This window comes from Rhamphochromis longiceps, linkage group LG14, assembly GCF_057381845.1.
Source record: "Rhamphochromis longiceps isolate RC_006_pf linkage group LG14, R_longiceps_female_GT1.1, whole genome shotgun sequence".
In the NCBI taxonomy this organism is placed as follows: domain Eukaryota; kingdom Metazoa; phylum Chordata; class Actinopteri; order Cichliformes; family Cichlidae; genus Rhamphochromis; species Rhamphochromis longiceps.
In genome coordinates, this window is record NC_140570.1 from 20856857 (window position 1) to 20882887 (window position 26031).

The 26031-nt window shown below is 39.0% G+C and overlaps 1 protein-coding gene across 2 annotated transcripts in view; it reads right to left on the minus strand.

Moving 5' to 3' along the window:
- Window positions 1-26031, minus strand: part of LOC146653983 (leucine-rich repeat and fibronectin type III domain-containing protein 1-like protein) — a 208982-nt gene that overhangs the window by 14290 nt on the left and 168661 nt on the right. Inside the window, exon 9 of one of the 2 annotated variants that reach the window (XM_085429513.1) lies at window positions 7264-7910. In XM_085429513.1, the coding sequence (XP_085285639.1) occupies window positions 7264-7910 (647 nt within the window). Of the gene's footprint in view, window positions 1-6372; window positions 7911-26031 lie in introns of those variants that run through there. The other variant, XM_085429512.1, reaches the window with a different exon arrangement.

Here is a 26031-nt window from a genome sequence, read left to right on the forward strand (position 1 = left end):
GTGGAATTGGTGGAACCTATAAAAAATGCCAAAGATTGCACATGTTGACATGCATAAAATAGTATTTTTGTGCTAACAAGATGATTATGTACAGCAGATTAACAGCATCTAGAAGTCATATCTTTATGAAAAAGAAAATCCAACAATGATCCAACACACGCCCTGATAAAATGCATCTTGCTATGTAGCTGATCCATCTACTATGAAGCCTCTTAGAAATGGTCTCAGTGGACGGGTGATTGTCACGAAGCCATACTTACGGAAGAGAAGCAAAGAGAAAAGGCTTAAGTATGCCAAATTATACACCAAAACCAGGAAAAACACAAAAATCTTTCCAAATGTTCCCTGTTTACGCCAAACAACTACTGTTGTACTGCTGTCTGGGTAGAGACCATCAGCCATATCGTTCTGCAAATCTTGATTCTGTAGAAGACTGCCTATAGTTCTTAACTGCTGACAGGATGAGAAATTGTCTTCTTTTGGCGTTCTCTTTCTGGGACAGCCACTTTGCATCCTGTCTCTGAAATCACCAGTTCTATGGAACTTGCCCTTCAATTGGGGGATTTACCTAGGGCTCACTCCAAATAAAGCTGCAACAACAAGTTTTACAGTTGACCTATAGCATGGGCCCTATCCAGATTAGTCAAATATAGTATGCTTGGAGCAGATTCCATACTGTTGTAGCAGGGTCCATGCTCACAAGTGCTGGTAATCAGACACCAATAAGCCATCTGGGGCACCAGAAGCTCAAGACAAGAGTCAGTAGCAGAATACACTGTTTGGCATTGTCAGAGAAGATCTGGCAAGTTTTCATGGGTGCAACACACAAACTCAACTCTCCTGATCAACCCGCAAATGCATTTTCCTTACAAATGTCCCATCATTTAGGGGAAATACACAGGCTTTCAAGTGATTAAGATTAATGCCAAGAACGGTTGTTACAACAAATAATTTCCTTACTTTTCATAAACTAAGGGAAGTAAAGTTCATTAAATAATAAGGGATGACTCAAGATTTGTGCACATTCCCATAGCTGTCAACAATTAACCAATTATAACTAATAATTTCTCAGAATTGTTGAAATAGAATAAAAAAATGAAACAACCAAAAATGTGGTATAACTTTACTCAACAAGATTTTTCAAGTAACTGGCAAGTTTGTCCAGTAGCCAGAAATGTAGAGCATTTTCAGTTTACTTCCACACAGGTCTTTGAAAAGCAGCAGAATTTCAAAAATGATAAACAGTAAACAAAACGTGCTTACTTTAAAAATGATAATTAAGTAAAACACTATTTAAATTAAATGTGCCCTAATCGTCAGGGGCACATTTATTCGCACTAATCAGTCATCTAAGGGACTAACTATAGGTAACTATAGGTATTTTTATGATTTTAAGATGCTATTTTCAGTCATTATAATACAGCAGAGGCAGGAATTTCAAGGATACATCTCTCAAATGTCAGTACTCAAAATCACTAGATAATGAAACACAATTGTGGTTGCTGTTATTTAGCTGCAGTTGCTAAAGGGTCAGATTGCAGCATGCTGCAAAGACGTGAGGCTGCAGTAGGGAAAGACAAGTTAGGAATAATGACACAGGTAAGAGAAATGAAGAAACTGCTTGCTACAGGAGAAAACAAAAACCAGGGAGTGCTAAAATTTAAAGTGGCAGTCATTACTCTGTGTGTTGTAGTGGCGCAATCTCTTTGAGAGGCTGAGAGACCTTCAGATGTTAAAGTCCCTCCATTCCACACTACGAGGCCGCCTGTCGTCTGCTGCTGGAGGCGTCCAAGAGTCAGACAGAGAGAGGGGGAGAGAAATGGAGAATGAAACGGAGCCAAAAACAGCGAATGAGTGAAAGGACACAGAGAGAAAGAGGAAGCAGAGGAAAAACACTGATATAGATACAGCTAAACAGCAAAAGAAATAAAAAAATATATATATTCAGTGGAGAGAGAGAGAACAAGCAACAATGTCAGGGCAGTTGGAAAATGGGTAAAGAAGATGAGAGAAAAGCATGTGGGAGCACTTGTGAACAGCGGGAGGGGAAGAGGCCTGGCCGATTCCAAGAGATGTATTCAGAGAGACAGACGGCAGTGAAGAATGAGGCCGGGCATATGGGATGACAGTGAAAGGAGTGATGATAGATTAAAATACACAGAGGACAGACAGGCTACAGGGTCATGGATGGGCCACGGGGAGAACACACACTTGCACTTCACACAGACTCGCACATCCTTGCGCTGTGCTTAAGTATTTTTCTATCCTGACTAACCTTGTGGGAACATATGTACTGGCTCAAGGCAGATAAACCTTGTACATAACCACACACAAATGCAGGCACAAACCTGCAGGGATTTAGTGACTGACCCTGAGCTTACATACACAAATTTTTTCCATCTCTTGTAAGGACACTGCACACTGCATTTGTTACCTGATGTCTTGTCCTTAAATTAACCTAAATGTTCAGTCTTAACCTCATAAAAGAAATGGTTTATCTGTTTTTTCCCCCCAACAATGTGTGCGTCTTTATGTGTTTGTGCTCTAACACACACACACATTCAGTGTTTGTTTGCCTGTTATTGAACTAATAATGCGTTGCTTGACATAATCATAATATGTTTGTGTCAAGCATATAATTACTACTAATCCAGATAGAAAATTCCCCACTTAGTATTCAGGTTAAAGAGCTGCTTCTAATCCTGAACCCACATGCTGCATCCTTGTACCATAGAGCTAAAAAGCAAGGTGACAACTTGACTGCTAAAATGATCTCTGATGTACATTTCTTCTTTGATTCATTTTCAAATTCTGTGATAGTTTTACATTTTTCAAGTTGAAAGTGCCTATATTTTATTAATTTATGGAGTATTTATATACTGAACATTTCTATGAGAATATTGTTTATTGTTTTAATGTTCAAAAACCACGTTTATCTCGTAAGTGCATCTTTCCATTTAATGCCTCCCAACCAGAAAAGCCCATTTGGTTAGCTTTATTAACAGTTGTCACAGATAGTAGTAGCTTTGTTATGTTTAAAAGTGTGTCTTTTTTAGTCCAACACTGAACATTTTGTCTTTGTGCCATAATCGTGGGACTTCTCATCCATTTAATAAATAAATAAAATACTGCATTCAATTCCTATGAATATATAAGAGCAAATAGTCTTAAAGAATTAAACTACCATGAAGAAACATGTTTATTTTTTTCACAACTGCGGGCATTTAATGGGGTTTTCCTGTGTATCTGTCAGTTGCTCTGTTCCTCAGGCGCTCTGACTCACTGTGGCTCTCTGATCAGATCAATGTTGCCTTTCTCTGCAATGCAGCAACCAGTGAAACACATCACAGACACAGTTACACCCTGAGAAACTCCAACAGCCGTTGTACAAACACATGGGTATTATCCCTCACTGTAGGTTTCCCTCAAAGTGCCAACGATCCTGGAATCAAAGGAAGGAAACAAAGAACATAAAAGGCCAACTGTAACTTTTTCCTCCTGGGTAAAATGTCAAAATAAAAACAATAATAATTGGTTTGTTTGCATGTCTTTTAGTCTGGGATGTTGTTTGGAGGCTTCCCTGACTGGCATACTTCAGTTAGATAAGGTTGAGATAAGGTTAATTAGGCCTATAGGGGGAATATTTGAGTTTATGCATATGGTGTTACCTCAATGGTGCAACAAAATAAAATTCAAGGGTTTTTTTTCTTTCACAATTCCCAAAATTCTAACCAGTTTTAATGAGCGCTGCCTAACTCATCTACTTTGCAACCGCAATGTGGCCATCAACCTCCTGGCACACTTGCTGAACTGTATGTGTAAAGTTGTCGTCAAAGCTTTATTAGTATTAAAAAAATTAAAACAGCTTAAAACAATGTGTTTGAGTACAGTACGGTGCACAGCTGTGCAAAGCCTCATTTCTTCATATTTGGCTTCTAAAGATCCAGACTTTCTTGTAAAGTTTTAAAGTGAAGTTAACCAGCAGTTCTCCAGGTTTTCTGAAGGTCTTTGAACATTGAATGCTTTTTCTCTAACTTTCAATCCAATCCTTTTACCTGACCATTTTCAGAGGAACTCATAATTATGGGAAGAACATTATTTGTTTCAGAGAGACACATTTTGTGGATTTTGTTAAATCAACAAAATATGTCAGAGGCCGGCATAAAATTATATTTTTTGCACAAACAAGGTTATTTCCAAAGTGCTATCAGTACATTGTGCAGTGTATCCTTTAAACAAGTTAAGAAAATGGAACAAGTAACAGACAACAAACGTGGCAGGCCTAAATAAAAAAAAGTGTGTTAGAAAGTCATGTCCTTAAGAAATAGGAAGAAATCTAGCAAAGACCTGACACAGGACCTGAGACCTACTGTTCACTGAAGCGTGTTCAGAAATGGTCCCAGTTAATTACACGGCAACTGAACTGAAAATTCAAGAAATTCAAGAATCCTGGAGATCTATTCCTTAAAGAAATAAAAAGACTGTTCAGGCTGTGTTAAAGAATAAAGGTGGTCATATCACATATTGAGTTTGATGTTTGTTAGAATTGTGCAAACTTTTTTTTTTTTTTACCTCATATACAGTATTTCAATGTACGTTATTTCCTATTTCCCATTATCCTGGCAATACAAGTGGGTGGCTTGAGATTTTTTGCACTATAATGTCCGAAGTCGAAAACCAATTAATATCAATGGTACATTTTTTGTTAATGCTGGACACAATGAATTCTGATAAAAGCAACATCTAACATTGTTGTATTAATATAAGAGAGACAACCAAACCGTCAAAATTGATGAAGGTGAAAGCGCTCCCTCACTTTGCTGGCTAAGCTCCTATACTCTGCACAGATCTCTCGTTTCCTCCCTGCTATCAACATGAGGCTCAATGACACCTCATTTCAGCTCATTCACAGAGGCCAATTGAATGACATATCAACCGCTGATAAAGTATTTCCACTCAGCTCTTTAAGCCCCTCATGTGAAATGATGTCTTCATTTATTCATTCCAATGAAACCCCCATTTCCTGAATGGATTAGTGTTAAAGGGGAAATGCACTGGAGTAGGCTTAGTACAGGGAAATTTTACTTCCCCCCAAATATCCACATGATTTTCTGGATTTATATTATAAGGGATCCATTGACGGTTTCAAGCAATCTCTGAGAACATGTGCAAGTCGTTTCAGAAGTTTGGAACAAGGAAGTGCTCTTGATTACACAAAGTAGGTTTTATCTAATAGCTGGCAAAGACTGTTACGTAAAAGCAATTTTCCACCAGTATCTTGCATGCTAAGAAAACTACAGTAGAATTATAATCGAGCAGATTTGTGCATTATTGCAATCATGTATTTTGCACTACTTGGATAATTTACTCTCTTCATTAAATGATTACAATGACAAATTATCTCTCTATCGTTCTATTTCTTTCAGACTGTCTAATAAAGCTATTTTCTGATGGCATGCCAAAGGCCACTGCTGTAAAAACTAAAAACAGTATTTTCAAGCTGGCACAAGAGGCCGATCGTTGATTAGACCAAAGAGCCCAGAGATAAAAAAAAAACAGTGAATGGAAGCCTAAAGCTCAAGTAGTACTAATGGTTCTGAGGATTTAACCAATTTCGGTTCAGCAAATTGGTCGTGACTAAGCTTAATTTCAATCCGTCATGTGGATCATGCATATCTTCAAAATGTCTTTTTCTTATTTCTATGGATCAAACAAGCACATTTAAATATTTAATCATTCATCTTCCCTCCTCTGTCCAAGGTAATCCAGCTTTATTTATTTACATTTCTTTGTTTTATATTCCTTCTTTTTGATTGTGTGTTTTAAACTTTCAATTATACATCATCATGAAGTACTGTATAAATAAACCTAGCTGTAGCTTTTGCTGAGTGTTTTTGCTGCTCACATGAGCTTGCATGCCTATTACACCAGATGAAAAGGTTGACAAGTACAAGTTGTTGTCTTATATAATTTTACATTCATTAATAATAGCTGTTTCTGCATTGATTACTTTCTGCATTATGTATAGTGTATTACTTCTATATAACACATGTGTGCCAGACTCTGATAATCCTGGAGATTCTTCAAGTAGACTTTTCATGAATCTGCTGTAAAACACATTTCTTGGATTCACATAAAATGGTCTGTTGCACGGTCTCCCCCTTTCTCCTCCCGCTCTCTGCAATACAGTATTTAAACTAATCTGGTTCTCTGTAGGGTCTTTAACACTGTAATAAATGTTTATTACAAAGAGGAAAACACAAAACTTTTATATACCCCCCCCCCCCCCCCCCCCCCCCCCCCCCCCCCCCACCCCCAACAGATCTAGCATTCAGTGCTATTGAAGTCACATTTAACTTTATAAGTGACTTGGGCTTTTTCCAGCTTGATATTGAATGTAAGCCAGTGCATACAGCCTTTCTTTTGTACTGAAGTAGCTTTTTCACTCTTTAGCACTTGGGATGTGTCATTTCTAAAGGCAAGCAGGCTTTCTTGGAGTGCTTAAAGACTAATAGTTTGCAGCGCTCTAATGTGAGAGGTGTTAACTGGAATAATGTGTGACAGGTACTCCCACATGCATTATCAAATCCCTCTCTCCTCTAACACAAAAACATGAAGATTTATTTGGTTATTATCTGTTGTCTAGCCAAGCTTTCCAGAAACTAAAAAAAACTAAAATTTTGGCAACAAAGTTGCAGCATCATTCTTCATCTTCTTCACAAATTTAAAAACTTTGAGTCAGCATGTACCCCTTCTGAGCGTTCAACAGAAGAAGTCTGGCATTTGGAAAGAGCTGAAAACAAAAATAAATGAGCATGGGGAGGTTTTCAGTTCACTATAGGAAGGTTAATTCAAGACTTTTTTTCCATTCATTTTTTGGAAAAAAGGAATATGCAATCACACAGAAGAGATTTAAAAACAACTTGAGTTGCTGCTGCAGCCCTACAGACTGAAATTTGATGAATTGTCTCACCCTCTGTCTCTCTCTTACTTTCATTCTAGTGCACTAGAATGGGATCTCTCGTACTCATTTTCTCATTCACACAATGCTCTTCTCTTCATTATTATCTTACTCAGTTTTACACCCTGCATTTCACATTGTCTATTTCTCATCCACCAGCTTTTCCTGTTTGACCGAATTTCTTTGTGTCCCTCCTTTCCACGTTTTCCCCACTCCTACTCTGTCAACTTTTACTTTCTCTAAACTCTGCTCAGTTGCTTGAATTTGCTATGTCTGTATCTTTTCCACTAGCTCTCTAATACCTGCCAGTTCTTTGGGAGAGGTGGGCTCTTTGGCAACAGATGGCGGTCGAATTTTCATCTCAATGGCGACCCTGGAGGAGAAGCGGGACTTCGTGGGTGAGAGCAACTCCTCGTTTGCTGACGAGTCAGTCCTTGTCATTAGGCTCTGTCCACTGCTCTCCTCCTCGACCAACGTGACAGTGTCTCGCAGAGTGTTGCTAGGCGACATTGCCCTGGACGGTCCGAGGACTTGGTCGTCATGACTGTCAGTCATCTTTGAGGCAGAGCGAGGAAGGACTTGGACCTGACTGCCTCCTTGTCCATTGCTCTGCGGTCTTGGCGCAGTCGCAGTGATGGCTGCTTTTCCATGGCCTGCCCCTTGGTGGCTGTAAACCTTGTATCGTATCATTAAGATGATAATAAAAACAAGCACAGAAGCAACAATAATCCCTCCAATGATGATGATCATAGTACCACCCAAGAAGTGGCTGTGCAATGCTTGGCACTGGCTGAACTCTGTGTCTGTGGTAAATGACAGACAGCCCAAAGGACGAGTTGCAGTCAGCGATGTGATGACGTCATCAAACACGGCCAGGACACAAAGATCATAGCTACGTCCAGCAGCGAGGTCCCGCACCAGGAAGTCGTTGCTGCTGGATGGAATCATTCTGCCATGACAAGAAAGAAGAACACAAAGGAAAAGAAGATGTGAGTTCACCTTCACATATTTTTTTCCCTACATGTAGAGCATGTTTAACTGATTCTTCTCTATTACAATTATTCATCTTACTCGCAAGTTTGTCCTCAGGCTTCATGGTTGGTATATATATGGTTAAGTGGACATGCAATTAGTGTGATACAAGCATATTTACTGATAGCTAATTAATTTCCTTGGATTTTCAGGCAATAGTATGACCAGCAAAAACGTATCAGCAGATAAACAAATTGGAGATAATTTATCTGAATTTCAAGGGTGGGACCACACCTTCCATGAGTACATATGCCTTCCTGCTCTATAGGCTGTTTATTTTGCATTTTTGTGCTCCACCCTGCTCCCCTTGTCTCAGTTCTCAAGCCTCTCGTTAGTACATGGGAATCTGCCCAGCCCAGGAGCCACTCTCTTTCATGAAACACCGTCAATCTAACTGAGGATGTGGTCCCTGCAAATGAAATGTTTGACAGAAATTGCCACAAGTGGGATACTGAAGACAACTTAAAAAAAGAGCATTTCTATTTTTATTTCATTGAGTCTGAAACTTACTTTATTTGAGGCTCTTACTTTGTGGCTTTTCACTGAAATAAGCATACAGATTTAAACAACCTTGTCTTGTAGAAAGATATTTCTATAAGCTAACGGTCATCTCATTGAATAACTTGCATTTTTAATTACTTTGACGACAACAACAACACTGTCAGTCAGTTTATAGTTCAGACATGACATTTTGGTTTGAGTGGATAAAGTACTACAATTGTGAACTTCAGCAGAGTCATTAGGTGGTAGTTAGGGTAATTAACTTAATAAATTACAAGAAATGAACAGTTATATATTGGCTAATTGTTTACTAGTGTAAGCTATTGGACAGAGTGCCGCAATATCTTGCTTTGGTGATTTCAGTGACATTGCACAGCGCTCTCATCGGACCAACAGAAACCCGGTTTATCCAAACCTGTGACCATTTACTACTACACTGTACCTATTAAACCAGCAAGGAAGAGCCATGCAGCAAAAAAGTCCTTTCTGAAAATGATTTATGGATCTTCCTGTTTTGCTTCCTTGTATTTTTCTGTGTTATGTTATAAAAGCTGCACTGATGACATATGCACTATCATTAGATATTTCTGTGCTGCCTATGGCACAACAGTGACCTCAGTGGCCTAATTTCCCCAGAGAGTGGGAATTTACAAGTCTATGACTTGACTAACACAAAGAGTCATCCCTCACAGCTGTAGAATTCATCATTCTCTGATTAAACACTCCTGATTCTTCTCATTGTGCACTTCATAGAATAGAATAGAATAGAATAATCCTTTAATTGTCCCACAAGGGAAAATTTGGTTGTAACAGCAGCCAAAAAGACACATATACAAACAGAGAGTACACAGCACACAGAACAGAAACATACACAATTTTTCTTACATAGTTACATTAAGGACAATGGTTACTATATACAGAGTATTGTATAGTTATTAAATCAAATAAAAATAACTACAGATAAGAGGCAAACCAGGTTGTTGTGCGAATTGGTTAATTAACTTATTGCAGTTACAGCATTGATGTAAACATCTATGTTTGTTGGGAGCAGTTCTGATTGTACAGTCTGACAGCTGCAGGGAGGAAGGACCTGCGGAAACGCTCCTTCATGCATCTAGGATGCAGCAGTCTGTCACTGAAGGAGCTCTGCAGTTCACCAACATTTACATGCATGGGGTGGGAGACTCTGTCCTGTTCTTCAGTCTTTCTCTTCAGTCTTTGTAGGAGCATGGCATTGGCTGGTCCAGTCCCAATGCCAAACTCATCAATGGCATCAACCCCAACCACGAAGTACAACTTGACAGATAACACTCTGTGTGTCGTTCTATATTTGTGTGTGTGAGTGATTTCTCATGTGGTCGTGAACTGCTGTGAAAGGACCCCTGAACTGAGATCCTAAGAATCAAATCTGGAATCTTCAACAAATAATAGCATGATCTGAGATCACGCAAGGGGGTTGCTAAAAACAGGTACTTGTCCAAAGGGGCTAACACAAGGCAGAACTACCCTGGTCATGAAGGATTCCCACAAGGGCACAACACCATTAAACTACTGGATGATTACCTCCCTCTCCACAGCATATAAGCTTTTCTCAGGCATCATAGCAAACAAGCTGAGTAGGCACATGAGTCGATACATGAGCACAGCTCAGTAGGGCATTAAAATAACAACATGTTGCCAGTGCAACAGTTCTTGGTTGATAGCAACATACCAGGATTCTAAGATCTGGCAGACCAACATGAGCAATGCCTGCACTGACTATAAGAAAGCCTATGAGTCATCCACACATGGATACAGGAATTCTTGGCACTGGACAAGGCCAACAGTGTGATAACAACATTCATCAAGAACTCAACGTGACTGCGGAAGATGACACCAGAGGCCAACTTAAAGTCTGTTGTACCAAGTAAGTCACCATTAAGTGCAAAGGTACCATAGTGACGCACTGTCCCCACTGCTGTTCTTCACATCCCAAAACCCACTAAGCCAGCTCATCAATAACAGTGGATCTAGGACACAGATCTAGGAAAGGAGTCACCATCAACCACGTTCTGTACATGGATGACATCAAGCTGTATGCCAGGAGTGAATGGCATATCGTCTCACCATCTCAACAGGATCTATAGAAAGGACATCCAGATATTATTCGGATTGGATAAGTGTGGCTGAGGCCACACTTATCCAAAGGCTGGCTTAGGAGAAATCACAGAGATTATGATCATGGCAGCAAAAGAACAGGCCTTAAGTATCAGATCCATAGATCCAGAAGTCTACCACAGTCAATAGGACTGTTGTTGCAGACTGTCTAAAGATGCACGGAGACTATCCAACACATAGTAGCAGGAAGGTTGGACCATGTACTGTATGCTAAAAGGCATAACCTTAACCATAAGTGGTGGGGATAGTGTACAGGAACATCTGTGCTGCATATGGACTACAAGACAAAATATGAGACACCAAGGTGGTTGAGCACAACAGGGCTAAGGTCCTATGGGACTAGGAGTCAGGACTAGGATTTCGGCTGTTTGTTCGTTGTTTTGTAACCTCACACAGTTGCCATGGTCAATACTGTGAGCTTGAAGACATGAGGGTAAGCCTGTGTCTGGTTTTATTGCTAACTTAATGATGTATCAGTACAGAAGCTTTAGAGAGTCATAGATTATACAGAGACATGTTGCAACAGTTTGAAAAGACTTTCTGGTGGTTTTAACTTCTTCTCATCCTATACTAGCACTGAGAGGTTTTGTCTCAGTGACAACACCTATCATTCAGTACAATGCTGCAGCAAGTATATGCACCGTCAGTGCTGATATAAATGGTACAGAGCTGTGGCAAAGTCAGTGTTTGCACACAACACAAGCACTGCGGTATCTATGGTTGGTCTCTAACCGGCAGCTTGGCAAAGATCCTATTTTAAATTGTATATAAACTGTATGTATCTATAAGTAAATATCACCTCTGTCCACTTTAATAAACTTCAAACTACTGCAAACTGGGAGTTCTCCTCAAGCTGTTTAGACAAAATGATAGCTTTTTGTACCTTTTCTCATCTTTGCAGTGTGAAAAACTAAATCATAGATTACCAGGGGAGAAATTTTAGAAAATCTGTAGGAGAATGGGGCTGGCAATGTCCTTTAGTGAAATCCACGAGGCACATGTGGGCTTCCAATCCAAAATCTGCAGTATGACACATTGCTTTCAGTTTTAACAAGTATCTTTTTGGTTAAACTTACACCAGAGTCTAGCTGCTGTGAAAAGATGCAGCGTGTTTCACATGATGCAAACTGAGGTGTGTAAAAATGCCCTCAGGAGCTAAACAGTGTGACTCAAAACACATTATGTAAAAGTCGTGACTGATCAGAATTAAACTGTCATGGAGACAGAGGGAGCAAATTTTTAATATTTGTCACTGTATTGCTTCCAATTATAGCTGTGAACTACTTTTCATAATAATATAAAGTAGATAACAATGCTCAGTGAATGCTGAAGTTAGAACATACTAGCGGTGATATTCCTTCAAAATGAAAGTGCAGTGGAAAGTGTGAATCTCTCTGACAGAGTATAGGGGATAACTGTGCCAATATACTGTGAAACAATGGAGAGTAGTAATAAAGACACTCCAGTGTGTAATGTGCTGTGTTCTTAGCCAATCCTTGATATTTTTGGCTTTGTTGTGATTTGCTGTCATTTGTTTTTGTTTCAGTGAGTTCTTTGTCATATTGATTTGATTTGTTTTATTCTGTTTCATAATGATTAGGCTGAAAAATATGACAGATGCATCCTTCTGTGGGACATAAGCTCATTGAAAGGAAACTATTTGTATGACTTTACATTACAATAGACAGAGACATTTTTTCTTATCAATTGGCACAAATAGTAATACATGTTAAATGAATAGGTTTTGGGTTAAGCCATAGTTTGTGAAGTCTAGCTAAAGTGGATGAAGGGCAGACAGAGTACAAGGAGTAACTGATGATAAATGATCTTTAATTTAACAGAAAAAATTATATTTTTTATTAGGTTTTATCTTCACAAGGAAAACACACTGCTCAAGCTGGCTCGCAGTCTGCACTATTGAGTTAAGTCTTGAAACCATACAGACCACAGGACCAGAGTACATGTAAGGTCATTAATATTATGTTGTAAGGATCAGTCTTATGCAGCCACACTGCGTATGAATGGATCTGTGAACCTTTTCATTCCATTCAAATTCTCTTTGCCCATAATCATCATCTAGAAGGGAAAATCTATTCCAAAACACTAGGGGAATCCCCCGGTGTGTCCCCCTGCCTATAAGTGCTCTTTTCCTAATAGGAATTAATCCAGGAAACGTCAACTGCCCTGAGGCTTTGCTAAAAGGCAGCTGCATGTGAATCGTAAAGCGAGTGGGTAGGTTGAGGTGAGGCGAATTCTAGGGAGAGATGTTATTCAAACAAAAAATACCACCACCATCTTGCTATGTTAAACTTTAACAAGCAGGATTTGTTAAGTAGAGGACTATTCATCTCCGTTTTGTGTGTTGCATTTGTGAAATTGACCTGTTCTTATAGAGATGCTTTCTGACTTATTATTTATTGGGCGATCGTGGCTCAAGAGTTGGGAGTTCGCCTTGTAATCGGAAGGTTGCCGGTTCGAGGTCAGAGGGCCCGGTGGCGCAGTCTCGCCTCTGTCAGTGAGCCCCAGGGTGGCTGTGGCTACAATGTAGCTTGCCATCACCAGTGTGAATGGGTGGATGACTGAACGTGTAAAGCGCTTTGGGGTCCTTAGGGACTAGTAAAGCGCTATACAAATACAGGCCATTTACCATTTCACCATGAATGAGTTCAAATAGGATCACTTACAAAACAGTATTGGCGAAACGTAGGATTTAATGCCTTTGGCAAGGAGTCTCGCTCAAGGAATGTTTGCTGACACACGAGGGTGAACATATTCCTTCAGCTTGGAGGATAATTTTCTTATTTACCACTGCACAGTTTTGCCAGATACACAAATGGTAGAATAAACTTCAATTATATCAGAGTAAATTAACACATGGCATTTAATTTGCACATTGGCCAGCATCTGTTTGTGTTTTGTACATCCGCTATTATACAGATGCATGAGGATTGATGCAGCATTTCCAACCAATCAATAATTAATTGTGCCGCTGAGTTTTTGATCCTGTGTAAGTGTGTCATGACTTTAAAAAGGACAAGGACTGCTGGGCCAAGCAGAAATGCTTCAGCATACCCATTTGACACTGGGTTCAACCATAGTTGGACACACACACACACACACACACACACACACACACACACACACACACACACACACACACACACACACACACACACACACAGAGTTAACTTCTTCCATGATTCACATTCACACAAGCACACACTACTACTGATCTACACTAATGGTCTGTATGACTGCTGCTCTCTTGCTCACTCGCGCATCACACAAACAGATTAACAGTCAGTCATGTTTTGTCACTCTTCGGTTTGACGCTCACACCCCCAGGTTAACATGGAAACACACATACACATGAATCTGCGCCTACACATAGCTATACTAGATCCATTCAAGTACACAAAAAGAACCAATCAGATTACCGGATATTATGCGTACACGTTTAAATATACCTCAAGCAAGAGACTAGTCAGATTAACGAGTCATTTGGAAATGCAGAAAATGGCACTTTTCATTTCTTTAACGTCACTAAAATGACACATGGAAGCTACGCAATGAGCTATTGTTTATATAGAGAGAGCAGTGAGACGGGGGCCACTATTCAATCCTCGTCCTTGCAAAGCAGTACTGTAGGTCTTGGGTGCACCAACTATGTGGGTGTCTCCAAGCACACCTGCTATTTTGGTTCATGTAGGTGCAGCACAGCAGTCTGATTACAAGCATATTTGTTCCTGTGAGGGTGCTAGAGTTTTTTGCTTATGTTGCTTATGAAAATTAGAAGTATATATCTTATAAAGATCAATATTTATATCAAAGTTGACCTTTTAGGTGCTATATCGTCTGTGAGACTATTTCAATTCAATTCAGTTTTGTCTAAATAGTCCCAAATCACAACAACAGTTGCCTCAGGCAGCTGCTTGGCAGTTCACTTTTTAAAGAGGTTTAAAATACCACAAGTGGTCAGAATCTCAACAGTAAGTGTTGCTAACTTTGGGTACATACAGTGGGATGATTGCCATGCTGGCTATAACTAGTTCACTGTAAATTTTATGTCATCTGAAAATTCCAGAGATCCCAATTCTTGGGGACAGTGACTTTGTTTCTAAAAATTATCTATGTGTATGTGTTTTTGAAAATAATCGTTGTGGAAAATCAGGTTTTACTACTTTGAGAAAACAGCATGTAATGTGCTTTTTCCTCACACCACAACTTTACATGGAAACACTTACACAAATCATATCGATTAAAAAATAAACAAAAAAAATCAGATTACCCCTTAAACTACTATGTGGCTGAGTGTACACATGTATAAAAATACTGCATGCAGCAGAATAATCAGAATAACAAGTTTAAGTGATTGCATATGCTTAACAGTCATTTCTACATTTCTTTATCACTTTATCACTCTTTTAAGCTTAGAAACAAGCTTGAACCACCAGACTTCTCAGGCTTGTAAAATTACCCGAAATTCAAATTCCACTTCTATATTCCCAGATCCTGGAAGTTCTCTATGGTGTCTCTAAATTCCTGTGAACAGCCTTTAACCTGAATTTCTGTAGCAAGTTACAGGCTTCTTACTGAAAAAAATCCTACTTTTCACACAGTGTCTTTGAATCCTGGTTTAAAATAATTCCTATTAATATAAAATGCACTTCACTCTCAACAGACTACTTATAATCTTTACCGAGAGCCGAGGGAGATTTCACAGTGACCTGTGATCAGTGGGGCGCAAGACATCCCCTGGGCTCTGACACAGAGCAATCTGTCACAGCACATGTATCATCCTGAATACTGAATAACTACGATAATGCTGCCATCTCTGCATATACTTTTTTTGAGGTGCAATCGGGTTCAGAGGAAATTGTTTCGACCCTTCAATCTTCTGATAGTGTGTTTTGAAAACCATCAGTCCTATTCTCTCATGTATCGCCGCATTTTTACAGAGACTTTATATTGACAAGTTTCCCCCTCCTTCATCAATGTTGTTTTCATGCCTTTTCATCTCTAACGCCTTTCAATGCAATTGCATTCAAAGACTAGTAATTATTGTAGATTGCTGTCATTTCCGCAGGTTATTCCTCGCTTGTGTACTGCAAAGCACAACTTATCTGTGCAATTCCCATCTAATGACTTGTATTCCAAAGCACACTTTGAAGATCTAGGGACAGACGCACAGTGCAGTGCAGCCATAAATGTGAGATCGCACGTATATGTATTTCAGGTTGTTACACAAAATAATTTCTTCATGGACTCGATATAAAGAAGGGGCGCTAAAAAGGTCACAAGAGTTCTACACTTCCATAAACTCACGAGATTGACCAAATCTCAATAACTACATATATTCGGTATTCAATGCCAGCAAGTAAATGTTACATATTATCACAAACATCTAGACTCAACTACCAAGTAACAACCTTATCTGTACAAAACACCAGTCAAAACATTTAAGATCAGAACCTTATGGTACTTTACAGCATCCAAAGTGTTCATAGGATGTCACAGTCTAATGCTTAGAGTCAATTACTACGTTATATAACAGACTGCAGTCGGAGTTTTTTTCAGCGGAGAATGGCACAATATTTGCTAGAAGACTTACAGCAGAGCTATAGGCCTCAGTGTCTGTAGCCACAAATAGCATTAATACATGGTAATAGACCTATTCTCAGCAGCTCTACTTTGTTAGCATGTCATTATTGTCTTGTCTCAGGCGAGAACAGTGACAGGTTTGTTAGAGGCTCTTGTTACAACAGCAAAGTGACGAGGGCCGCTGGACTGCTCAGTCCTTTGTGTGCATGTTCACGAGTGAGTGTGCCCACTCTGAGTGTGGCTGACATTTACATGCACAGTGCAGTTATGTGTACACACATCTGGGTCTGTCATAAGCCTGACATTTTTCATGCTGTCTGCATTTACTTAGGTTGACTGGCAGGAAGAAGCTTTGTTTGTAAATACTGTCAATCAATCAGCCCTGGGGCACCCACAATGGATATCCACACAAGCATGCGCGCACACAGTCACATCCAGAGCTTTGGCTTGCAACTGTTGATCTATGCAAAACGTCAAGTGAATATTTATGATAATGTGCCCTGACTGCTTTTTTAAATAATTTAATGTGCCAATTATTCAACCAGCGCAGACAGTCCAGAATAGAAGAGGGCAAAGGTTTGACAGCAAAGTCCCTGAAGTACACAAACTCTGTCCATCTGCTAGACGCACTGCAAAAAGAAAAAAAATCACACTAACTGTGTCACTGAGCAAAACATGGATGTTATATTAACTGGTGGATTCGGCAGAACCTCATCAAGCTTCACAGCAAAAGAAGCGGATTTCTTACAACTAACAAAAGTGCCTGCCAAAAATGGTATCATTTATTGAAACCAATCATTATGAAAAAAAACGGACTTTCAAAAAATACGTCAAATTACTTTCAGAGCTTGTCATGTTTTTTTGTTTTTTTTGCAGCGTACCATAGCCATTAGGTATTCACAAGACCCAGGGGCAGAATTTGACGTTACAAGCTTTAATTATGAAAATAAGTGCCACATAATGATTCTGAGTGGAACTCTCCTTTGGGAGCTGGCAAACTGAGGGCCCTGTCTAGTTGCCCTATCTTAAGAGGTGAGATGTCCCCCTGCAGCATCCCCAAGGGAACTGAGTCAGTATTTTTAAAGTCCTACTGACTGGCTCGATCTGTTCGTTTTTCACAGCAGCATTCATTTTGAAATAGCCGTGCTCTTTCTTTTCTCTCCCTCTTTTTCTCTATCGCTACACCATGCACATAATTTTCCTCCCAAATGGTCCTCAAACTTCTCTTTTCATGTCTTTCCATCTCGCTCAATCCTCTCCTGATTTATTTCTTCCATCAAATTTAATTTCTTAGCTTCTCTATCTGTTTAACTTCGATTCATTTCCTCATGCTTCGCTTACACCCATATATTGAGGCAGATTAGATGTGTTTAACTGCCTTGCAACAACAGTTTCACCTTTATAGATGATGTAAGTGGTGGTTAAACCATCAGATATTGAAAAAAAAATGTCAGATCGAAAATAAATAGCTGTCATACTGAATCAGTTTTTTTTTGTTCATGCAGTTTTGCTATGCCTATTTATCACAGTTTAGTTTCTCAAAGCTAAAGTCTAATATCTTTTGAAAGCATATTTTTGAGAGCTCATTGTTCTTCCTCCTAGCGTTATTTCCGCTCTGCGGGTTGCTTTTCTGCAAAGCCGCTTCCATTCGGCACGGTAAAGGGCGTTGTTCAGGTTGGCGCCGATCTTCTTCACGTCATCTTTAATTCAGTCCATCCATCGCCTTTTTGGTCTGCACTTTGGTCGCCGGCCTTGGGGACTGAGTCGCAGTGCTGTTCTTGCCACTGAGTTTTTGTCACTTCTGACCACATGCCCATACCATCACAGTCGTGCTCCTTGCATTTTCTCTGTGATTGGTGCAATGCCCTGCCGCTTTTGGATGTCGATGTTCATGACGTGGTCCCATTGTGTCAGGCCCAGGCACCATCGCAGCATCCGCATTTCCATTTCCATTGTGTGAAGGGTGTGTTCGTGCTTTGCGGTGGCTGGCCACCACTCTGATCTGTAAAGGGCCACAGGGCGCACTACGCTCTTATAGATCTTCGAATTGAGGCGGTCGGGCATTCGTCGATCGCACAGGACACCAGTGACCACTTAATCCAGACTGCATTAATTCTGGCTCATACGTCTGGCAGGATGTCGCCATTGTTGCTGAACATCAATCCGAGGTACTTGAAGTGAGATACCTTTGCCAGGTCTTCTCCATCGACGCTGATGGTGCTGTCGGTTTGGGGGCTGGCTTCTAAGTACTCGGTCTTCTTGGTGTTCAACCTCAGCCCATACCCACGCCTGAGCGTGTCTTCCATTGCTGCGTTTGAGAGCTCATTAACATTAAAAAATCTTCTCATTGTCGAAGTTACAGTTAGATATATAATTGTCTTCTGGATGTCTTCAGAGCTCCCCTTTAGCCCCTATATGTGTGACAAGTTGATTTTTATTTGTCAAAGCTGCAACAACTTTCCCTAGAAAATAAAATACTTCGAGAGGAAAACTATGAGGTCTAAAGAAAGTCTGTATTATTTTCATCACATGGTGATCTGAGACAAAAAAAACAAGAAATAACTCAGTTTTGTGTTAAAGAAAGTCATACAACTCAACATTATTGCTTAATTTAGCAGTAATTGCAATGCATAAATGAGCTGTGGAATCTAAACTGATAAATCCTGAATATTTAGCTATACAAAGTTTTAACAGTTTAAATAGTAGTCATCCTGAGAAGGTGAGCCTGTATACTTTTACAAGAGAATAAGAAACTGTTCTTGCATGCACTTTGTAGATAGTTTGTTCAGGGGAGAAAGTCCTGTATCAAAACTAATTTAGACATTTCTTCTATAAGTCTGTTGAGTTTTTAAATGTATGTTAGATAGCTAATTGCACTGACTCTGAGACCAGAATAGGTATCGGTTCCTGTTTCTTTTTACTTTCAGTACATGTTGGAGCCACACTATACTGTTTTCTATAGTCAGGAAACAATTAGGACATACTGCTTTCATGTAACACTGCACGCTAAACTTGACCTTCTTACTTCTTACATCTCTGCTGTAATCTGCAGCACAAAATTTAAAGTAAATCGAAAACTGAAAGTGTTTGCTTATCAAATGGGTGCTGCATTACTTAACTGTCTGTGGATGAGAACAACCAGAAAAGCATACTGACTTCTGTAGTGCAATGTGGAAGACCTTAGTCTTTTAGACATTAGTAGCGGTATACAGTAGTTATGAGTGAGATTCATTAAAAGAGGGTGAAAATCTTGATGATGCACTCCCAATATTGTCCTTACACTTCAGGTTTGTTGATCTTCAAAAGGGTATATGTTTCAAATTCATTTATGTTAAACAGTCCTTAGTCTGAATTGCCATCCTGTTCCCTGAGAAACACATGTAAAAACCTATAATTACAGTGTATTGTGTTTTTGAGGTTGCAAGTATCAAGCTGCATCTGTGTTGCTAGCAATTTACTCACACCCAAATTAAATCTCCTTGTGATCCCATAATTGGGTATTGGTCATTGCTGAAATAAACTGTCTGTCTCTGTCTTTATGAATTTGCACATTGTTACTACATCACGGTGAGAATTTTATACTCCTGTTGGTTCCCTTCTTGTGGTTTCATGTTAATTTACCTAGCTTAGTAGATCTGTGGAGCTAGATGTGTCGCTTCATAAATCTCGAGCTACTCACCTCTTTACCCACATAATCCTTTGCTTCCATTTTCCTGCTTAAAATATTCTTCATAACACCTTTTCTTAGAGATGGATTATCATGGAGAAAGCAGATAATTACAGTGGAAGAGACTTTCCTATTTGTTTTCCATGGCATATGCTCATTTTAAATCAATTTATTTTATTTATGGCTTTAGAATAGGAGTTTTATTGATTAATTCGGGGCTGATGGAAACTAACATTAATTTGTTAATGAAATCCTTCTTTCATGTCTTTTTAATGACTTTATGAACATCAAGTTACAGATTATATGAATTCATTTTGGGAGCCAGAGATACTAGGAAATTTCATATTTCGCTTTTCTATGTTATAAATAAGCTGTTAGTGGATGCATAGAAGAAAATATGATTAGCTTACATCTGTACATGATGTCTATTATAAGCAAAATAACTCACTGACTCACTAGGTTAGAGATGTAGAGCAGTAAACAGCACTCGTCAGACTTTTTAATCTCTTTGACTCACATTTTCTGTCTTATTATTTACCTCTTGTCCTCAGTATGTTGCACTGGTCCTTTTCTGCTCTAACGAAATAACCCATCTGTTCTGGTTCCTCTGACTCAAAGGAAATCTTCTTAATCAAGCCTTCCATTTCAGATGTCAGCTTTAAACATTAAGCATGGTCTTCAATCTTAAATGTTCTACTCATTGCAATCAGCACCAATTTTAACTCTTACACAGATGCTGAAGTAGGGTACGGGGTAAATACAGAACATATAGTCATGAACTTGCTTCATTGTAACACCAAGTGTCATGTTTGCCAAGTTGAACCTAGTAGACCTTTCACTCCACAGCTGTCCCCGTCTCCTTTTTTAAATTCTAGTGACAGTGGATTTTACACTTTCACACACACACCTTGAAAAGTGACCAAATGATTACACATTTTATCATAACAAAGATAAATCTTGAACCTCTTCCAAGTCCAGATTTATTGAAACAGCACAATCTTGACGTGCGAAACAGAGTTTTCCATCAGAGATACTGAGTTGTGTTGTCCAATAGCCTAAAAATCTCCTAATTTGTCCCATGAAGAATATCAATCGAGTACAAATTTCTGAGGTTTGAGGTAAAATATCTTTCTGTAAATTTGATTTTTATTACTCAGTAGGGCAGAAATTCAACATGTGCTGATTCAGTTCTTTAGAGTGAAATGACACAGAATAACCCCTGATTACTCTTTTGTTCACAGATTTTGTCTCATTAGAATCTTTTCTCCATTCATGATCTCCTCTGATTTTATTATATAAGTACTAGTTCTACGCATGTCACTGGAAATGCATTGCTCATTTCTAAAGTTTTAAAAATACACAAAATACACACCTGACAATCGTATTGTCATCATTTTCTTTCCTTCAGAACAGGTATTTATGAGCACAGTATGGACACTTTCCTTTTATAGCTAATAACAATTACGGTATGCAGAATACCAGTTTAGACATTTTTTGGAAACTATAATGAGATGATATGTTTGTTTTGTTTTAGATCCCACTGGCTGCCAAAAGCAATTATAGGATGCCAGGGTCTGTGATGAGACATTTGGTCTTTATACCAACTTTCACAGTTTGAGCTAGACAGTGATAGGAAATCAAAGCTGGACTGAAGTCTGAAAGTGTCCAGTGACGATATGATGGTATATTTGTTCACACATAACATTCTCCTTTTGCTTAACAGACTGTGATTTCCTGCGTGCATTGGAGCATTTCACTGTTGAATTTTAGATTGTGTCAGAATTAAGCACCAGCTCTCTTTTAGAAAAGGGTCATACCCATGATCTGATGGGTAGATGAAGCCGCTGCATAAATTCAAACGCTTCACTGAATGATGGCAGAAGACAATTCAGGGGAGATGCATAAATCTTTATCAGTCTGATTGTGTTTTGACCTGCACCTTAGTCAAAAGCTTTGGGCAGTGACCAACCGAATAGGATTATGGATTCAAGCAGCCAAAGTGAGGTTTGTCCACACACTAACTGGGCTTGGTATCCGTAACAAAGCGAGTAGCCAGACAATCCAAAGGGCCTCAGAGTTAAGCTTGTTCCAGTGCATTCAGACGGCCAAATTATATTGTTTGGCAGCTGGTAAGGATGCCAACCCCGTCATGTGCATCCCTTTCAATGTATACCATCTACGGCTGATTGAGAGAACAGTCCACCGTAGGCCGAGGATGGCTGGATAGGCACGCTGGAGGGGCTTCCAGCTGGCAGGAGAGCTCAGTGGGACTCCCCATAAGGAGCAGAGTCTGTAGGAAAACAAAGATGAATACACTTCCTTTTTTGCTGGTACCTCAAACATGACGTGAGGTATAAAAAGACAGGCATCGAATCATGTACTGTCTGGCATAAAACCATAAACAGTAGGCACAGCTTAGTGTGCAACAAATTGAGAAGAAAAGGGTTTTATTTTTTCAAATAATGTGCGGCAACTGAAACGGCTCCAGTTCCTTTTTAAACTACTGGATGTGTGTTTTCTGCCAAAATGATAAACCTTCTGTTTATTAATACCATAATCAATCATTCTGCAATACCTAATGATTTTGTTGAAACAGCTGAAAGTCACTGACCACTTTGTTAGGTACACCTATTCAAATGCTCGTTAGCACCAGTCACCTTGCAACTCAGTGGATTTAGGCATGTAGGCAAGACGATCTGCTGAAGGTCAAACCCAGAATCAGAATGGGGAAGGAAGATGATTTAAGTGACATTGTTTTTGGTATTTTCCAACACAACCTTATTTGGAGTTTGCAGAGAATGGTCTGAAAAACTGAAACTATCCAGCAAGCTGGGTTGCAAATGCCTTGTTGATGGAAAGGTCAGAGGAAAATGTCCAGACTGCTTTAACTGATAGGAAAACAACACTAACTGAAATAACCACTCCTTTGAAGGTCTGCAGAAGATTAACTCTTAACACTCAACACGTCAAACCTTGAAGCAGATGGGCTACGGCAGCCGGAACAGGAAAATGAAGCTACAATCCACATGGGCTCACCAAAATTGAATAAGAAAAGATTGTAAAAACCTCCTTGGGTCTGATGAGTCTAGATTTCTGCTGCAACCTTCGGATGGTTAGGTCAGTATTGGACTTAACATGAAAGCATGGATCAATCTGGTGCCATGTCACAAAGCTCAAATCAACTTATACTGGTTTCTTGAAGACGTCACTGTACTCAAATGTACCCCACAGTTACCAGATCTCAATCCAATTAAGCACATTTGGGATTCGATGGAAAAAGATTTACATTATGTACGAAATGTGTAATTTCATCCCATCATAATTCTAAATAATAAAGTGTCTGAGTGTATAAAGGCTTTATTTCTAAAGTATTTTCACCTACCAGAATATTTCTGATTTAATGTTGAGAGCATTGCACAGAAAATAGCACCAGGAGCCCTTAAATGCCAGACTGATGTAATTAATAAAGTCAATGATTATACACAATCTTTTAAAGCTGGAATATAGTTATATGCCCTTTTTGATCAGGTAGAGTATTGAGTCTTGATTATGGTATGCTCGAAGAAGGAAAACACCCTGCCTTTGTCATAGATGGAATTAGAATATGGCATCGCATTGCTCAATATGGCACATACCTCAGGAGGCGTTGACTGGAACTGTCGTTGTTGTTGCAGATTTCTTATGTCTAGTACAGGCAAATGGATGGCACTAAAGCACTGTTACAAGTAGGTCAGTTGTTTTATTTATGCTCTTCAAAAGAAACTGCCATGTTCCAATATACAATGGCAACAAATGCAGGTGTTGCTCCTGTTTCTTATAACTAAAACGACTTAATTTCCCCTATTACCATGGTGCCGTTAAAGATTAAATTAATCAGTTTTACTTGCCGGTAGACATATAATTCAATGCTGTGATATCTAACCTTCAGCACATTGTGTCAGAGGTTAAAGGATTACCAATATGAGATTAAGTCAGCGTTAATCCCCAGTTTTTGTCTTTTCTATAAAAAAAATAAGCCAAGACTTAGCATCCAGCTAAACCCTTTATTTTTTTCCAGTCTCCTCACTAAAGCTATCCGTCTTTGGATGTCAACAACAAGCTAAACACAGAATCCGTGGTAATAATATATGCAAGAGTTACCTAAGTCTTTATCCTGTGATTAAGGATAGAGGGAGTACTTTATGAAAAATTGCAATTATAATATAGTTAGGTTAATACTTCAAAAATAATATGCTAGCATGTTGAGTATGATTAAAAACATCACTTCATTTTATTTTTATTAACTATTTTCTTCAACAGAATATTGTCACGGTGTCTTTTATTAATGTGTCGTTTTGCGTCCAAATGTACTACAGTGTACATTTTACAACAGTATAGTGCATAGTATTAAATGTACTATATCATATTTTATATATCAGCATTTTATTTTCATATATATTGCACTCACCATACAGGGTTGGCAATTCATCCTCAGTTTTAGGTACACAAAGAAGTGTCTTGGTTTAAAAAACACTGGATGTGACAGAAATAGACTAAAAAAAAGCTATTGCGTTTTAACAGGAAAAAAGTAAATAAAAAAAATATATACAAGTGGAACTTTGCTAAAGATAGAACATGATGATGTCAGATGCGATTAGTACAGGAATAATCTTCTCTGCTGCTGCTCTACAGTTATGATCTTTGATTTGATTACAACAGATTTTTGCTTCACAGTCTGGTTGTACCTGCAGTGGAACTATTTTTTTTTAGTTTTCCTTTAACATATTTATTTTTTCATGAACATGGTGAATAATAATATCTGTAAAATACAACTTTTTTTTTCCAGTGACACCTATAATATTACCTATAAACATGAGATAAATAAGGGACTTACTGTATAAAAATTAACACATTTTTGAGGGTGCCCTACAAGGCTCAGGCCCTGCTCTGCTATATGTTATTGCTAGGCAACATGATTATGTTATAAAATGACACAATATATCACAATATTAAAGTTATGTGGATACATAAAAGATGATATTGTCGTGAAATCAAATTACACAATGTTTTTCACATGTGTTCATGGTGCACAAATATAAAAAATATAAAATAAAATCCACATGAATTCCAAAAACTAAATAAAAACACTTCAGTACAAGATTAATAGCGACCTCTGCATGACAGTTGGTACTTCAAAACAACAGAAGGGGCGTTTATATACATCGTAGACTCTTTTCTTTTTTCTTTTTTTTTCAATTTATCAGATTACAAGTAGTTGGTCAACCCAAAACCAGTAATAACTCATTCTCTCATTTCCTGTGCCGCTCTCGCTAAAGTTGTAAGTCTGATAGAGCACAGTTACCCAATCTGTGAACGTCATATCTGTATGAACTACAGAAGTTACCTCATAACTGTAATCTCCCTCTCTCTCTTCCTTTCTCCCGCCCTGCTGTTTCCCATTTCATTCCCCTAGTAAACAGGAAGAGATAATCTGAGCGGAGATTATTGTAAGATTAGTTGTGTCAACTGTATGTTATTTGTTTGTAATGTGGCGTAGGGCACAAATTCATTGGCAACACATAGTCAGATGATATACGGAAGGAATGACTGACACAGGAGAGATGGACGAATTGTTTTCATGGTTAAGAAAAATTAACAACATCTAACCAAGTCGTCTGTGAAGGTTCTTAGTCATCCAGGTCATCGTAGTCAAAGGAGCTTGCAAAGAAAAGCGTCTGGACTTCTTTAAGTTACTTGAAGACGTTTCACCTCTCATCCGAGAAGCTTCTTCAGTTCTAAGGTCAAATGGTGGAGAGTCCCAGATATAAACCTAGTGGGAGTATCCCCCCACAGAGGGACAAAAGGACCCCCTGATGATCCTCTAATCGCCTGAGCCAAGGTGTGAAACTGGGTGTGGGTCCCAATCAGCCAGAGTTTCGGGTGAGTTCATTGTGAAACCTGGCCCCACCTTATCATGCGAATTCCTGAGATCAGATGGCCCAGGATGTGAGTGGGCGTTAAGGCGTCTGGGGAGGGATCTCAAAACTGGATTATAGATGGCAGAGAGTTGGTGTCGTAAACCACCGCCTCTATTCAAAGATGGTCGCTCACAGTGGACATAGATGGCTTCTTT